At 38.7% G+C, this 17,951-nt stretch overlaps 1 protein-coding gene across 1 annotated transcript; it reads left to right on the top strand.

Moving 5' to 3' along the window:
- Positions 1-384: 384 nt before the first annotated feature.
- Positions 385-2,482, top strand: LOC145036640 (uncharacterized). Its single transcript, XM_078985100.1, has 2 exons — positions 385-758; positions 1,463-2,482. The coding sequence occupies exons 1-2, from the start codon at positions 442-444 to the stop codon at positions 2,340-2,342; spliced, it is 1,197 nt and encodes a 398-aa protein (XP_078841226.1). The 5' UTR covers positions 385-441; the 3' UTR covers positions 2,343-2,482.
- Positions 2,483-17,951: the final 15,469 nt, after the last annotated feature.

Below are 17,951 nucleotides of genomic sequence, written 5' to 3'. Positions count from 1 at the left end.
TAAAAAACATCTCTTCACGTTCGACTAGAATTTCTTTATTTATTTATTTATTTATTAAAAATGACAATATCAGTTAACTAGCTTGAAAATGACAATATCAGTTAACTAGCTTGAAGTTAACATTCCAATTTAAAAATACCAACACTTTCCGCGAAGCTACCTAGGATCTTCATCTCTAATCATACACGGATGCAACGAAGTTTCCAACATAATATATTAAACATCCAAAACCTCGATCTGTACCAGATAATATCTTTAATGTCCACAAAAAAGTCAACAGTAGTTGATTTGGTCAAAATAGAATAATCAAAAGAAAATTCAAATTACTTATTTAACTTCTCCAAGATAATCACTTGAATCTCAAATCTCTAATGTATATATATACATGATAACATCAACAACCTATTTTCAAAACCACAAACTAAAACCATAAGTTTTGATATGTATGTGACTCGATCTCTTTCTCATTACAAGAGCTCTCCGGAAGCTCTTTATCAGCCTCCCGAGGGTCCAAACTCGGGTTACTTGGTAATCCAAGACGAAGAGTCCGAAACTTACTCATGCTTTGGGCTCTACAAGAATCGGTATCTTGCAGGGTTACCCTTCCCTCAGAACAAAAGATTGACCACACGTTATGCTTCAGGGAATGGTGAACATCGACGTGTTTATTACAATGAAGTTGTCTTTATTCCTCTCCTTAATCAACCATTGTCTTCAAACCGTTACTATGCAATAAAGCCACGTGGATTGCATAAAGGGTATGTGTGTATGCTATACATCGCTTAGTTTTATCAAGTAACTTTTTCGCTCAAGTAATCTTTTAGATATGTATCATGTGTTTTATGATTTCTCCTATTTGCTTGCATGTCAACTCTTTTTGTCTTCTTAATCCATCAATGTCATTTCACACATTATTAACACATGATTTTATAATGATGATCGAATAAAACCTTAAGGGTGTTTATGTAACTGACACAGTGTAACCACTTGGGTTGTGGTGACATGGTAAGGCATGTGGAAGATATGGTGGATAACCTATTGATCCATGTTCAAATCTTGGCACCACTCAGCCCTTGTGGCCATGGAAGTTCGCCTGCAGTGACTCCAAGGCATGAAGCAAAACTTTATGTTTGCAGCGGGGATTAGTCGGTGCGCGAAAACTGGTCCGGAAACCCTCGTTAGGGAAGATCCCTTTCCAAAAAAAAATAACTGACACAATGTTAGGAAACTATAAATAATGGTAAAGGTATAAAATATGAAGTTTTTGCATCATTATGTAACTTTCAGGAAGTTAAAGTATCAGAAATTGGATCAAAACATTAAAAATTATAAGAGTACAACACCGTTTATCTAAAAAGAAGTTTGGACAGACAATAATAAGCATACTCAAGAAGAACAATAGAAGCATGAGAGAAACACAAGTCCTATTGATGTCGAATAAACTAACATTAAGGCTTTTCAGGGAAGCTTTTGCATGCTCCAAGGAGGAAGACATGACGCCATGTTGTTTCTGTAATTGTGTTAGTGATGTAAAACCAAGGCCATTGGAGCCAAATGATGTGTACCAACATTTTGAGATCGTTCCTTACAAAGCATCTTGTAGAGGTGATGGAAGCTTTAATGCCAAATCTGTCGCTGAAGATGGATACCCTCCACATTTCTTAAGGAGAAAAGGTTGGGAAATCTACACTAAAACTCCTAAAAATTATGAGTTACGTGAAGCAAATGGACTCAATGATTCCCTTCGTTCACGCCTCCCTGAATTTAGTTTCCCACCCTCCACCAAAACTTCAAATTCAGTGGTCGTTGGCAAGTGGTATTGTCCTTTTATGTTCATAAAAGAAGGAAGATTGAACGAACAGGTGAAAATGTCTATATTTTATGAAATGACAATGGAACAAAAATGGGAACGAGTTTTCGAACAGGAAAACGAGAATAATGACAAAGGAAATGATGTGTTTGTGAAAGCTTCATTTCAAAATGAAGCGGTTTTTATTGGTGAGAGTCAGCAGGAGGCTATATGGGATGAGAAAGACATGGTAGATGGAACCTTATGGTTTTTCTGTCGAGGGGGTGATAATGAGAAAGAAGAAAGTGTAGGGTTGAGAAGAGAAATTGTAGAAAGAATGAGGTGGGAAGAAGAAAAAGTTGGATGGGTTGATGCTGGAGAGATCAGGATACATATGGTTACAAGAGAAGAGAAGTTTGAAGGAAGTGGTGGATGGAAGAGATTTGGTTGTTATGTTTTGGTTGAAAGATTTGTGCTCAAAAGAATGGATGGAACTTTAGTAATGGCATATGATTTCCGTCATATCCATCAAATTAAAACCATATTTGAATAAGATTTATATGTTTTTTTGTATTAGAACGAGACGATAATATGTTAATATCCTGTAATTTTATAAGTATGTATATTATATGTCAGGTAGTGTTTGTTTTTCTCTTGTATTTTATGGTGAAATTAATAAAGTTTAAATTGTTATTATGGTGTCTAACAATAAGTTTTTGAGATACGGTTAAATGTTAAAATCATATGTTTTATACGATGATATTTTTATTTTTATATGATGATTTTTTAGAGTATTACAATGTAGACAAAATTTCATAAATGATCCTTGTGGTTTTAAAATTATCCCCAAAAAAATTCTTATGAAACCTTTTTACATTAATGGGCTCTTTCGACAAAATTTAGTACTTCATTGGTCCCTTTTGACAAAAGTAGTAACACCACGGGTCCTTATGACTAACATCGTTAGGTCAATACCGTTAATTACTAGCAGGAATATACGAAATGTCTAAAATACTTTTCTCCCTGTACTTCTCCTTCTCTCCATCTCGATCTCTCAACATTTAAGAACACCATCGTCCCTCGCCATTAACATCTACTCCAACCACCGTCTGCCACTATGTAACGACTCAAAAATCAAGGGTAAAATTTTTATTTTAATTTAGCTAAAACATTGATATCATTTATTTGGAACATTTCAAATCATCATTAAGTAAATTATTTATCAGAGTTCATCCCAAAATTATTCGTTGCGGAAATCATAGGTGTGTGCACTACGATCAATCTGAGCCCTTCTTTTCCAAATTGATGATACCTGAAACCAAAACTGTAAACCGTAATCACAAAGCTTAGTAAGTTCCCAAAGCATACCTCACACACAATCCACATAACACATATCACATTAGCTATAAGCTACACATATCACATAAGCCGTGCATTCAAAAAATAAGGAAGCCCTGGAAACCCTCTCGGGTCTTACACCTAATGCCACGGGAACCCCCACGTGGTATTTCTCTGCCATGGGAACCCCTACATGGTCTTCCTGCCTTGGGAACCCCTACAAGGTCTTCCTTCCTTGAGAACCCCCACAAGGTCTTCCTACCAAACAAGACATAATGCAAACTATACAAGCAAGTATACTAGGATGTCATGGAAACCCTCCAAGGTCTTACACCAAATGCCACGAGAACCCCCACGTGGTCTTCCATACAAATATCATACTATCATATCGTATATTCAATCAACAAACCGCATCTCATAAAATAGGCCGGCCTTGGTGCCTTATATCCATTGATATGGTGAGAAGACTCACCTCTCGAATGCTGAACTAATAAGCTGAAGTCATACATATCCCACGCGCTACTCCTTCTCAACTGCCCATAATCATCAAGTGATTAACTTGACACAAACCCATAAATACTCTCAGTTCAATCGTAGACAAAGTCAAGGTCCACAGTCAAGGTCAATAGTCCATGTTGACCTCAACTCGTCGAGTATAGCTAGCCACTCGTCAAGTTCTTGCTTAACTCGTCAACTAGTCGAGTCACTTAAGTGACTCGGGGAGTTCCCTAATGTTCGCGGCCGCAAAATCTCAACCGCAAACTCCTGACCGAAAACCCATCCAGCCGAAAACCCCTTGGCCATAAACTCCTTGGTAGACTCGTCGAGTTGATAAAAGGACTCGGTGAGTTCCTTTAGTCCCACTCGTTTTCGGCCTTTTCCAGTGGGATCTAGCATCCCAAACTTCAAATCTAGCCTTCCTTAATGTAGAAGTCATGTAAAGTTGCAAAAATTTACGTGCATGAAAGGCCCTCATGGCCATAACACCAAAACTAGTCTTCATACAATGTTTCACTACATGGAAAGGGGTTGAATTGCATAAAGGGAGTTATGCCATTGGGGACCTAAGGAGGTCCAGATCTGGAACCATAAGTCCAGATTCAAGCTTGACTCCATTTTCCCCAAAAATGGTCATTCACTTCCAAGAAAGGAGATCTAAGTAATTAAAGGTAAAGGCCACAACTTTGTACCTTAGACTGATGGCCAATATGATATAGATACTGGATCTACAGCTCCCCTCCTAATTCTTTCTCCTTCAATCTCCACAATCCTCCAAAAGATGCTCACAAAGGCTCTTTTTCTCACCAAAAGAGGGTGTATGGCCGAAAATGCGCTACTCTGGGTAGTAAGTTGCTGAAGGAGGCCACAAATGAGCCATAAGTTCTTTATATAGGGCACAAACCCTTAAAAAATAGGGTTTCTCTTTACAGCTCCTACTCGCCAAGTCGGGGAATTTTGATTTGTCGAGTAGGTCCCGATCCTGCGTCCGAAATAAATACTTCTACTCGGCGAGTTGATCCTTCAACTCGCCGAGTCCACGGCCAAAACCCTAAAATCAAATAGATACAATAATACTTGGAATATGTGTTACAAGTCTCCCCCACTTGAACTAGACTTCGTCCTCGAAGTCTGCTGACCCAAACAAATCCGAATGATGCTCTTGCATCTCCTCTTACGGCTTGCATGCCCATTCGGAGCCCATTCGATGCTGCCATTGCACCTTTACCAGCCCTATTTCCTTATTTCGAAGACCCTTTGTCTTCCTATCAAGAATCGCAATCGCCTTCTCGATATAGTTTCAAATCTCATCCACCTGAAATTTATCCAACGGAGCGATTGCGTGACACACTTCCGAAGTTGAGACACGTGGAAGGTGTTGTGAATCTGGCTAAGCTCCTGTGGTAGATCCAAGCAATATGCCACCTCGCCCACTCGGGTCGAGATCCTGAACGAGCCTATATACCGAGGCCCCAACTTGCCCCTCCTCTGAAACCTAATAATCCATTTCCATGGCGACACGTTTAGCAATGTGAAGTCCAAAAATGAATGAATTCCTTGTAACCTGATCACACCTGCTCCATCTGAAATCTGAAGTCTCGAGATGGTCTGTCTCCCTGACAGACTTCCCTCATCGAACTAGTTCCACAAGAAAAGCAGCCTAAATAGAATACTTCCCACTCACCATACCTTAAGGCTTCCCAAAGAACAAAGTCACCGATCAATTGTGGCTAATGATTAACAAGCAATTCCACACCCAGAATGCAAATCACTGAAGTCGCTCCTACTCCTCTTGCTGCCATATAACTACTTTCATGAAGAACAATCGGGGACCCCTGGTCCCAACCTGTCTGCCAACAACTCAGAACACTGGACACCTACCCGATTACTGAGCCAAAACACACTCAGCAGTCCCTTGAGACCTCCGAAGGATACCTCGTCTAACCATGATTGCCCTATCTCCTTCCAGCCGATTGATTCATCCTATCGGGATAGGCTGACAACCTGTCATCACTAAATCCGATGCAAAACGACGAATACTACCAGAATAGTTGTAGTCTTGCATCATACCCGGTCTCCTTCGACCTACCCTTTCCTGATTCCGACATGTCGTGGCTCTATTACAAATAGAGCCACCCGAGACACATCATAATGGCTTAAACCACCATAAAGCCAACCCATTCACCACCCTAGAAATCTGCCCCCGATGCTCTCGTCATATAGATGCCCCACATCCCATCCCACTAAAACAAAAATCCTGCAAGAATTTCGATTTGGGTTCCTATCCAAATCTGAATTGTTACTACGCTCCTATCAAGAGATCCTCGAATCGACGTTTGCATAATTCCCCATGACTTCCTGTCATCCTTTACTCGACCGATTAATTAAATACCCTTAGCCGATTCCCTAAGACTTCCATTCTTGCACCCGGTCCAGCCACCAAGTTCTTATGAGATCCCATAACAGGGCTACCCAGCCGTAACCCTACGAAAACATGCACTACTCGACCACAAGATCTTGTATCACAAGGTCCAACCCTTAGCTCAGCGGTCTCTACCGGTTCCAACCCAAACTCCCATACATGTCCGGTCTCGCCCCCAGATAACCGATCGATCATTCACCTCCGGTCCTGATCCTAATTAAGTTGTGGCTCTCCCACAACCCTGCGAACTAGCATACCCTAGTCCAGATCTCCTGAAAGAATCTATGAAGCTACGACACCCCCGCAGTCTTACTACACTCTCTACTACTAGTGAATGTTATGGCTCCCCTCGCACTCTTACAGCACTATACCCTAACTAACCATTAGGGAACGCTACGGCTCCCCCGTAGTCTTACATCACTTTCACCCCAACTGAACGTTAGTGAATGCTACGACTCCCCCATAGTCTTAAAACACTTTCACCCTTGCTTCTGACCTGGATGCCTGGGCGGTTCTCCCCACTTAGATTCAACTAAGTCCGCTTTGCACACGAAAATTGAAGGGTTCCCAATCCTCATTACGTTCCAATGCTCACCTTGCTGACGACCGGTGCTTACAAAAGCTATAACACAATGAATATCCCTTCCAAAACAACACAATTCCCAAAAACCAACTAGTACATCTTATGTCCCAACACTGCCAACGACTCTAGCTGTTCACACTAGTATCACATTCAGATCTCGGAGTCTAAAGGTCGGATGCTTCCACAATACTTCAGCGACAGCTTCTCTCTCTCTCTCTCTCTCTCTCTCTCTCTCTTTCATTCGGCAACTCTGAGAGGCTTTCCTAACATAATTTCCAAGGTTACTGAAACCTAGCTAAAATCCCCTCGTACGAACCCTTAAACCAACCCCGACCATACTCAAAATGACACTTAATTGCTAGAAAATCTGCAATATATCAGGAGATGACCCCGTACTATTGCACCCAAATTCACAATATGCAAATGCCATATAGCTCTTCTTGAAGGTTCGTACAACCCAACCACCACCAGAGATAACAACCAATGATACGCATATTCATGCTGATGAGAAATAACCGCTACTAGATACATGGAACGTTGGTGGAGAGGCAAAAAGGTACATACCTCGCACCCTTTGTGACATCCCCAATTTCACGGCCAGAAAAGACCGTTTTGTTTATGATTTGTTTTTAAAATCAGAGTAATCTTTTAAAGAAAACAGTTGCGGAATTTGTTCCTAAAATATGATAAAGATTTATCAAAACATTTCTTTAAAGAAATGTATTTTCATTATATAACAAAATCTCGGGATGTCATGTTCCGATACAGACACATAAGCATAAACAGAACTTACATTATTTACACTAAAGATTTTTCTTCTCCTTTAATCTGTCCGTGAAATATATCTTCGTATCGATACCTGTGATACAAAGAAAACTGAGTGGGTCAGGCTTGGGAGCCTGGTGAGCATTAGGGTTTTCAACCCACAATAATATAATTATTATATTCAACCATCAAACAATCAAACTAATTACCTATCCCCATTATCTTCTTTATTTCTTAGGATTTTACCCTAAGAATTCAACTACCCGTCATTCATTCATTCCTAAGGATTGACCTAAGGAATTAGCACAAAATCTATTGCTACATAAGGCGCATCTACCAATATCATCCTTTAAACGCCTCTGCCATAATTACATCATACACTATGAGGCGCGACTGCCAGGTTTATGACATTCTCTTTTAGGCGCATCTGCCGACATTATCCTATAAGCGCATCTGCCAAGATTACGACATTCACTACTTGGTGCATCTACATATATTATTCTTAAGCATCTTTCATACCTCATCATTTTATCACATACCAACTATCTCATGTACCCATGTTCTACCCAACATATTTGTAGATATAAAATACATATACAGTTTAACTCATTTAAAAACTATATAAAACATCCATTCCACACTCATCTCAAATAAACAACAATATATAAACATATAGCACGTATTTTATAACAAATACTTCATATTTATGTGTTAGAAGAAAGTAACCACACACTCACCCAAACATATACTTAATACATTCAAACAATACTTGTATTATACCCGTGTTTATGAAAGGGACTATACACCCACACATATAAACAACTTTATATTATACACATAGCACGTATTTCATAGCAAATACTTAATATTTATGTGTTACAAGAAAGTAACCACACACTCACACATATAAACAACTTTATATTATACACATAGCACATATTTCATAGCAAATACTTAATATTTATGTGTTAGAAGAAAGTAACCACACACTCACTTGATCAGAAGATGATCGGACAACACTACGGCTTCTGAAGTAGTATTCTTTGGTAGATCTGGAAGATCTTCACAAAAACCGGGCTTCTCGTGGGGAGAGCTTCGACTCGAAAACTCTTTTCTTCTCGGGATCTTCGGGCTTCGGGACTCGGGATGATACCGGGGATCGGGATATTTTTTGCATGTAAATCGAGGTAAAATGGGAGAGAGATGAGAGAAAATAGCAACCCTAAACGGCTGGCCCTTCAAATCTACTTATAGGGCAAAATTTACCCTTGCCACATCGTGGCATATTTTTCCACGTTGTGGGCTTGGTCGTCACTGCATGCGTTATCGCAAGTTGCGTCTGGGGGACTTCGGGAGGTGTCAGAAGACTTGCCACGTCGTGGCACTGCTTGCCACGTCGTGGTATCTGACAGTTTTGGGGTTTCGTGCCCCGAACTTCAGAAATTCATAACTCTCGCATACGAACTCCGTTTTCGACGTTCTTTATATCGACGTGTATGTGAGATTATGATCTACAACTCATGTTTAGACTCCGTTGGCTAATTTTGAATTTATTTTTAATATATTATAAATATATTACTTTTATATTATTTTTAGTAGGCCGCGACAGGAAAACTCCGTTATAAATTCATAACTTCTTCATCTAACGTCCATTTCCGCCTATATTTTTATCGTTTCACTACTATCGATGAGATCTTAGATTCGTATTTAGATTTTTCGGCTAAAAATCACTCAATCTCAAATCGAGGATTCGGGTTGCATACTGCTAAGTCGAAACTTTGGAAAAATCATAACTTACTCATACGAAGTCAGATTTGGGCGTTCTTTTTATGCATGCTTTCGATTTAACGTATTATACAACTTTTGTTTAGATCGCTAGGGCTAAATATTGATCTAACGTAAATTCACTTTTTACCTCATTCAGTGTCGTGCCGGTTCTGTCGCGAAACTTCGACGGGTCATAACTTCTTCGTTATAACTCGGATTTCGGCGTTCTTTATATGCACGGAATCCTTGTAACGTATACTAAAACTTAGTTAAGAGTATTCCATCTAAATAATCTTCCATCAAAAAGTCATTTTTGATGCTTATCATCTCTAAATTGACTAGCCCAGATATACGGGCGTTACACCCTTGTTTGTTGGAGTTCCGATCTCCCCTTACCTGACCCTGCAAAGTGGGGGCCCTACCTACTAGGCTACGACTCTACCCTCTCATCCAATGGTGTTCCTCAAAATAGCCGACGCGGATGCACTCACCGCTCCTCTTTGATTCTCAAACGGTCGACCTCCTTGTCACCCTTCTGATCATAACAAAAATAATGGGCTGACCCCCTGCACGCAATCCTAATGTCGCGACCAAACCTGCTACACCTGTAGCAACCCAGATCACTGAACAGAATCCGACCACAACTCGGAGCAATCATGGTATACACGGAATCCGATCCGGGAGCCACATACGTCTGAAGATCTCTCAAAGATTCCTCGACATGTTGAATGGCATCTGACAACCCTTTCCACCTGATACAAGAGATCCAGGCGAACTCTAAAACTTGGCAGTCCTTCCGCTAACTGGCTCATCACCAAATTCGGGATCAAACCCTGGTTAGGACCATGCGTACTCATCCTCATTCTGCAAAACAGTTATCCCCATGGTCCAACCATAACCAAGAATTCTCCTTCCTAGGCTTCTTAGATTCTCCAAGACTTTCCCCGATTCAAGTATGGATCATGTGCTTTCAGTAGTACGAGTCCAATACTACCTTCCACACCTATCCATAATTTCCTCCGGAATCATCCTAAGTCCTCTAGGTCACCTACTCCCATGATGTACCAAATGTCTGCTAAACAGCAGCACAATATCAATTGAAGCACCTCCTAAGCTCCCCCTAGGTTCCCAACCCACCCAGTCCTCAGCTGTTGAAAGATTCCCAATAATGTCAACTAGCTACCTCATGAATATATCCACATGTAGCAGAGATCAGATAATCCTTCAAGTAAAAGAATCAATCCTAGAACGGTTAGACCCAAACAAGAGTTGTGCAATAGGGCCAAATCCATCACTCTGAGATTATACAACCTGCACCACATGTGACCTTGCATATTCACTTAGTAGCTAGCTCACATTGCTAGAAGTCCCAAAAAGCACAAAGTAAGCAACATTCGGACAATGGAAAACTAACCAACATATTCCAATCAAACAATTCTACCTATACATAAAATTCACCATCAGGTGACTCGTGTCACTAATCTCATCCTGGGCTTACCCTAAGGTAATCCCCAACCCACGAATTATCATTAAACATTCGACCCATAAACCACTACCTATGTTGTCCATAACCACCCTCGCTGTCGGCTGCCTTATGCATGCAAATTATACACAGAACAGGATCTAATAGACTGTCGAATAATAGACTCTACCCTAGGACCACAACTAGACAAGGAACAGGAAATAAGGCCAAATCAATTATTCTAAGGCTATATGATCCTAGCCGTATACAATTTTAAAAGCATACACGTAATAGTTAGTAATTCCAATAATCATTCTCATTTTAGCATGGCATCCAGTATTCCAAGGCTACAAGCATCACATATCAGGCCATTATATCGCTGACTACTTAGCACTAGCATGCAATTCTACCAGCTCATACAACATATAAAGGCATATCTCTTAGCCCTAACTAACATGCGTTACACAGATTCATAATCAAATCATAACAGATAACAAATATTGGTATTCTGAGGAAACTTACTTGAGCTCGGTTGATTGCATGCACCACACCCTTTCTTGTCTTAAAAAGCCTTTTCCTTGAAAACATTTTCTTTTGAAATTTTTTTGAAAACTTTGCAAATCCTCAGTTTGAGTTCAGACACACCCGAAGGTATCCCCGAATCCCTCAAACCAAGGCTCTGATACCAACTTGTAACGACCCAAAAATCAAGGGTAAAAATTTAATTTTAATTTATCTAAAACATCGATACCATTTATTTCGAACATTTCAAATCATCGTTAAGTAAATCAATTATCCGAGTTCATCCCAAAATCATTCATTGCAGAAATCATAGGTTTGTGCACTGCGATCAATCCGAGCCCTTCTTTTCCAAATCGATGATACCTGAAAGCAAAACTATATACCATAAGCACAGAGCTTAATGAGTTCCCCAAATCATACCCCACACACAATCCACATAACACATATCACATTAGCTATAAGCTACACATATCACATAATCCATGTATTCAACAAATAAGGAAGCCTTGGAAACCCTCCCGGATATTACACCTGATGCCACGGGAACCCCCACGTGGTCTTTATCTGCCATGGAAACCCCCACATGGTCTTCCTGCCTTGGACACCCCCACAAGGTCTTCCTGCCTAGAAAACCCCCACAAGGTCTTCCTACCAAACAAGACATAATGCAAACTATACAAGCAAGTATACTAGGATGCCATGGAAACCCTCCAAGGTCTTATACCAAATGCCACGAGAACCCCCACGTGGTCTTCCATACAAATGTCATACTATCATACAACATATTCAATCAACAAACCGCATCTCATAAAATGGGCCGAACTTGGTGCCTTAGACCTACTAGTATGGTGAGAAGACTCACCTCTCGAATGCTGAACTGATAAACTGAAGTCAGATATATCACACATGCTGCTCCTTCTCAACTTCCCATAATCATCAGGTGATTAAGTTGACACAAACCCATAAATACTCTCAGTTCAACCCTGGACAAAGTCAAGGTCCACCATCAAGGTCAACAGTCTATGTTGACCTCAAATCGTCGAGTATAGCCAACCACTCATCGAGTTCTTGCTTAACTCATCAACTCGTCAAGTCACTTGAGTGACTCGTCGAGTTCATTAATGTTTGCGGCCGTAAACTCTCAACCGTAAACTTCTGACTGAAACTCATCCAACCGAAAATCCCTTGGTCGTAAACTCATTAGCAGACTCATCGAGATGATTAAAGGACTCGGCGAGTTCCTTTAGTCTCACTCGTTTTTGGCCTTTTCCAGTGGGATCTAGCATCCCAAGCTTTCGATCTAGCCTTCCCTAATGTAGATGTCACGTAAAGTTGCAAACTTTACGTGCACGCAAGGCCCATCATGGACACAACACCAAAACTAGTCTTCAAACAAGGTTTCACTACATGGAAAGGGGCTGGATTTCATAAAGGGAGCAATTTATGCCATTGGGGACCTAAGGAGGTCCAGATCTGGAACCATAAGTCCATATTCAAGCTTGACTCTATGTTTCCCCAAAAATGGTCATTCACTTCCAAGAAAGGAGATCTAAGCAATTAGAGGTAAAGGCCATGACTTTGTACCTTAGACTGATGGCCAATATAATATAGATGCTAGATCTATAGCTCCTCTCCAGATTCTATCTCCTTCAATCTCCACAATCCTCCAAAAGATGCTCACAAAGGCTCTTTTTCTCACCAAAAGAGGGTTTACGACCAAAAACGCTCTCCTTTGGGTAGTAAGTTGCTAAAGAAGGCCACAAATGGGCCATAAGTTCTTTATATAGGGGACAAACCCTTAAAATTAGGGTTTCTCTTTATAGCTCCTACTCGTCGAGTCGGGGCCTTCCGACTCATCGAGTAGGTCCCGATCCCGCATCCGAAATTAATACTTCTACTCGACGATTTGATCCTTTAACTCGCCGAGTCCACGACCAAAACCCGAAAATCAAATAGATCCAATAATACTTGGAATTGGCGTTAGACGCTACCAGCTCGTACTCCGGCCACAGTCTGCCACCACATACTCTTACTAATGTCCATTGCTACCACCATCGTCCGCCTATTTTCACAACACAAACTCCTACTAAGCAGAAATTAGAAGGAAAAAACAAACAAAACCAACTATTAATGATCCTTCTCTCTTTGGCTCTATCCACACATCCACCATCAACCTCCTCCCCCTTTACCATGTGTTTCAGCAGCGATAACAACCACCACCAAGCGATAACAACCACCACCATGAATACTAGACATGGCAATTCGAGACACGAATACATGAATCTGTGAGTGACACGTAATGACACAAATACTCGACACGAATACATCTTGAAAATTGAGATAAAAGTTATCTATACTATGTTATAAAAGAAATCTCATTATTTCTATAAATAGATTAAATATAATAATAATATATTTTTAAAACGTTCAAGTTTCTAAGCTTAAAGTACAAATAATCACTAATAAAATAATACTAAATTTTAAACTGACCCTTTTATATAAAATCATACAAAAAAATAATACAATAAGTACAAGTTAAAACGTAACCAAAAAAATCGCTTCAAAAGAATCAAATACTCAATCTATCTCTCTAAATCCTCCCACTCTAGAAACCGGCCATTGCTGTTTCTTTTCCCTTTCTCGATGACTCATCCCAACCTCTTCGCTTTGTGTGTGCAGGGAACCAAAAGAATTGTTGGAATATCATGAAGGATGGTGCTAAGAAGAGCGAAATCGGATTCAAAAGGGTGAAATCAGCCAAAGAACCTTAATGGACTGACTTCAAAATCGAATTCATATACATGTATTTGCTATTGATCATGATTTTTAAATAATTTTCTTTCAAACTTCGCACCATCGCCATCACGCCCTAAACTCACTCTCTATCTAGATTTCAATCCCTAAAACTCACCTCGATCTTGACATTTTTCAGCTAGGAAACAGCCTAGGATTTCTATCTATACCCAACATTTGTTATCGGCCACCACAAAACTCCCTAGAATCAATTTTCTCTATGGTGTCAGCCTCTTCAATCTCCTGACCAAGAACAGACCAAGTAAAGCTAAAAATGGTTTTTCTTTTGCTATTGGGTGCACAGGTTGAGGTCTCGCTGGTTATCCATCTACGTTGTCTTACAGATGGTAGTTGTTGTGAGGAACTCATTGATTAGGCAAAGCAAATAGATTTGACCTAGATTCTATTTGATTCTAGGTGAAGTTTTTTTTACCTAGCTTCTCTTTTATTTCAAACCCAAAATGGAGTTTTTGTGCAAGATCACATCTGATACTGTTTGGTTTGATGTGCACGTTTTGTTCCAAATAACACACAACTTACCCTCACTCTTTCTAGTTTAGTTTTTTTTTTCAAATCTTTGATTTGTATAAGCATTTTTGTGTTTTTGTTTTTGTAGTTACCGAACGAGATTTATCCTACAAATTTGGATGAACAAAAAAACAGGGACACGTTTTCTCTCTGGAAAAGACATAGAGGATCACAAAAACTTTAATATTTTTCTTATTTTTAGATATTAGTTTATGGGTTTTTCACTTAATTTGTGTAAATTTTAAATTCTTGATTGGTTATTACACATTCCTACAGATATTGAAGTTTACATTAGGTCTGGATCTTGGGATGAGGTAAAATTTTTCATCAAGATCCCTAAAATTTGTTTTAGGAAGTCAATCTATTCAGATTTATTAACAAACTTACAAGTGGTTGATACACTTTTTGTCATAAACATTGCCAATTACCTTTGATGTTCTTATTTCCATTAATCTATTGTTGGCTAACTAGATGATACTTTCTTTTACAACAAGATGTTGATAATGAGAAGAAAAAGAAGCATGATAACCTTCAAAAGATACCTTGAGTTTAATTGAGGAGTTGTTTAATCCGATGATTACTGGTGATATATGTGCAATTAGGCCATCGGGTGTGGTACGTATTTTGACGCATAAAGGTGATGTGGTGGGGGGGTTCCTACACGTGAACACCGCCCCCTTGTCCATAAACATGGTGCGGATTGATGCCATTCACGTGTTGTTATGACCAATCAATGTCAAATGTTTTATACCGTAAATATTTGAGCCGTTGGAAATAATAAAAAAAATCAAGTTTTTAAACTTATATAAATACCAAACATTTTACACCATTTCACACCACAAAATCCTTCACATACCCCTCTACTTTCTCAGTTTTTTTCAAAAGTGTGGAGCAAAATCAAAATACCTCTACCACTCCAAACACCCCCAACAACTCCAAACACTCCAAATGATCAATATAAAGGTTACATTCACATGCTAACATTCCAACAACAAGCTCTATTTTACCAACATTCCATTTCAACCAAACTACTTCCAACAACAAATACCACAACAATTCAATCAACCCCAATTCCAAGGCTTTAAACAATTTCAACCCCAACAATTCGAAACACAACCATCTCAACAACTCCAAACACAACAATCTCAAGTCTGTTTTTCTCAATCCCCACCTTATAATTTGGACAACGATGACAACGACCGGGTCGAAGCAACACAACCATCTAGGAGAAGGAAAGCAAAAGGAAAAGCTACAAATAAAATAGGAACAGCTTGGATCGAAGAAGAGGATGAAGCTTTAGCTAAAGCTTAGATTCTATATTGTGTGACTCGAGGACGGGCAGTGCGCAAATGAGAAACAATTTTTGGCTTTGTGTTTTAGATCACTTTCACTTGCTTTTGGGAAGACAAACGGGCCGAACGTACGATGCGGTCAATAGAAAATGGCGTGAACTACGAGTGGCTTGCACCAAGTTTAACGGTATATTTGAAAATCTGGAAAATATGCATAAAAGTGACAGCGACGATTTCAATATTTTATCAACTGCTTGCCAACAATACAAGGTTACCAACGGAAAACGTTCGGCCACCAAAAAACGTGAAAAATTTGCCGTAAGGGTCCAAAATGGATCCTTAACCCAAAGACTTCGCATTCAGAATCGACCACCGACTCCAACAAAAGGTCAAGAACTTTTGAGTCGGATGTGGGTTTTGGTGACGACCTTAATGACGACTTCGATGGGACCGAATGGGAGGGTCCACGGGAAGTCCAACTTTGTCAAACATCGGGAAGGAATAATGGGAAAAATGCGGCATCTTCAAGCGGAAAAATGAGTAACGAAGACGTACTTGCGGAAAGAATAGACAAAACTCTAAGTTTTTTATAAAAAGAAATATGAAGCAATGGAGGAAACTCGGCGCCGGAAACAAGCACTCACCGATCTTCAAATTTTAAACACAAAGCCACAATCTAGTCGTGTTTCTGAAAATCCAACAACAAGTTTGGAAAAACGTATGAAAATTAGGTTTTAACATTTTTATTATATATGTTTAATTTCTATGGTTTTTTAGTTATTTAGGTTTAACTTTTTATGTTTTAATGGTTTTTAGTAATTTAGGTTTGAAATTTTATGTTTTTATGTTTTTTTAATAATTTAAGTTATGTAATGTGTTTTTATGTAATGTGAAATATTTTAATTATGTTATTAATGTTATTAATTTAGGTTTTTTTTTTTAATTTTAATCTAAATATTAAAAAAAAAAAAAAAAAAAAAAAAAAAACAACAACAACAAAACAAAACAATGTGTAGTGATAACCATTTCCAATGCTAATGAACATGTAATGAATATGTAGTGACCAGTGACCACACCCCATAGCCTTACCATAAAAAAAAGTTGAGAACGAGCTGCTCCATGATGCCACTATAAGAGAAGCTTGTGGTTTGAATCATGAAATGTTCCATTTATTTAGGAGAACAACGAGGAGTGGCTCAGAAGGTTAGTTCTATCCTATGTAATTAGTGGCTATGGAGCTTTTCTTTTTTATTATGGTAATTAACTTTTATTAATATTTTACAAATTTATACGGTGTTGCAGCTTCATTTTAATCTTGCTCTTAAAAACATGCAATTAGAGTTGTGGCCATTATAGATGAAGGTGTTCCTTAATATAGCATAAGGGAGTTGATTTCCTAATAATGGTAAAAGAGCTAGGTAATTACAAATTTACAATAATACCCTTACATGGCTAGAGGATTGCATCTTTAATCTTAGTTAAAACATTAATGTTTCTTAGTTAAAACACCCCACTTACCCTCTCTCTTTTTTATTTAGTTTTTTTTTCTTACAGGTTATTATTTGAGCATCAACATTTGGTCGGCTTAAAGCCTAAACTTTCAAGATTGGTGATATTTTTAGAATGTTTACAACAATCACGGAGTTAATTTATAAACTTTCAAGATTGTGTTTGCAGGAGGTCACCATACAAGCATCTGGTAGAGCATCAAGGTCCCCATGTGGATCAACATACTATTAATGTAGGAAGCTATTAAATTAATAAGTTTATGATGAAACTAAAGTAGGATACTATTAATGTATGGATATGAGGTGTTTGATCCAAGAATATAGCTAATTTTTACAAAGTTTGTTCCCGAAAACATCTGTTGCAATATAGTTTCGTATTTTGACGTTCCATAATTTTTTTGTTCTATATGTTGTCTAAGTTGATAGCCATGTGTTGTATTTTTAAAATGACCATTTTGTTTATAGACCAAAACTAACAAATAGTACACCAAATTTATAACTCTTTATAATTTTTAAATTAAGGTGTATTACATTTTAACTGCATATGATTTTTTTTATTTTTTACAATTTTTAGAGGACACCTAATGAATTTTAGATGTCTTTTTACCGTGAGGAAGACATGCGATCGAGAGAGATTTTTTTTAGAAGCCCTTCATCAAATGCATTATAACAATAACAAATTTA

Source organism: Lactuca saligna, chromosome 3 (assembly GCF_052625555.1).
Source record: "Lactuca saligna cultivar CGN05327 chromosome 3, ASM5262555v1, whole genome shotgun sequence".
NCBI classification, from domain to species: Eukaryota; Viridiplantae; Streptophyta; class Magnoliopsida; order Asterales; family Asteraceae; genus Lactuca; species Lactuca saligna.
This window is presented reverse-complemented; position numbering and strand designations above follow the sequence as displayed.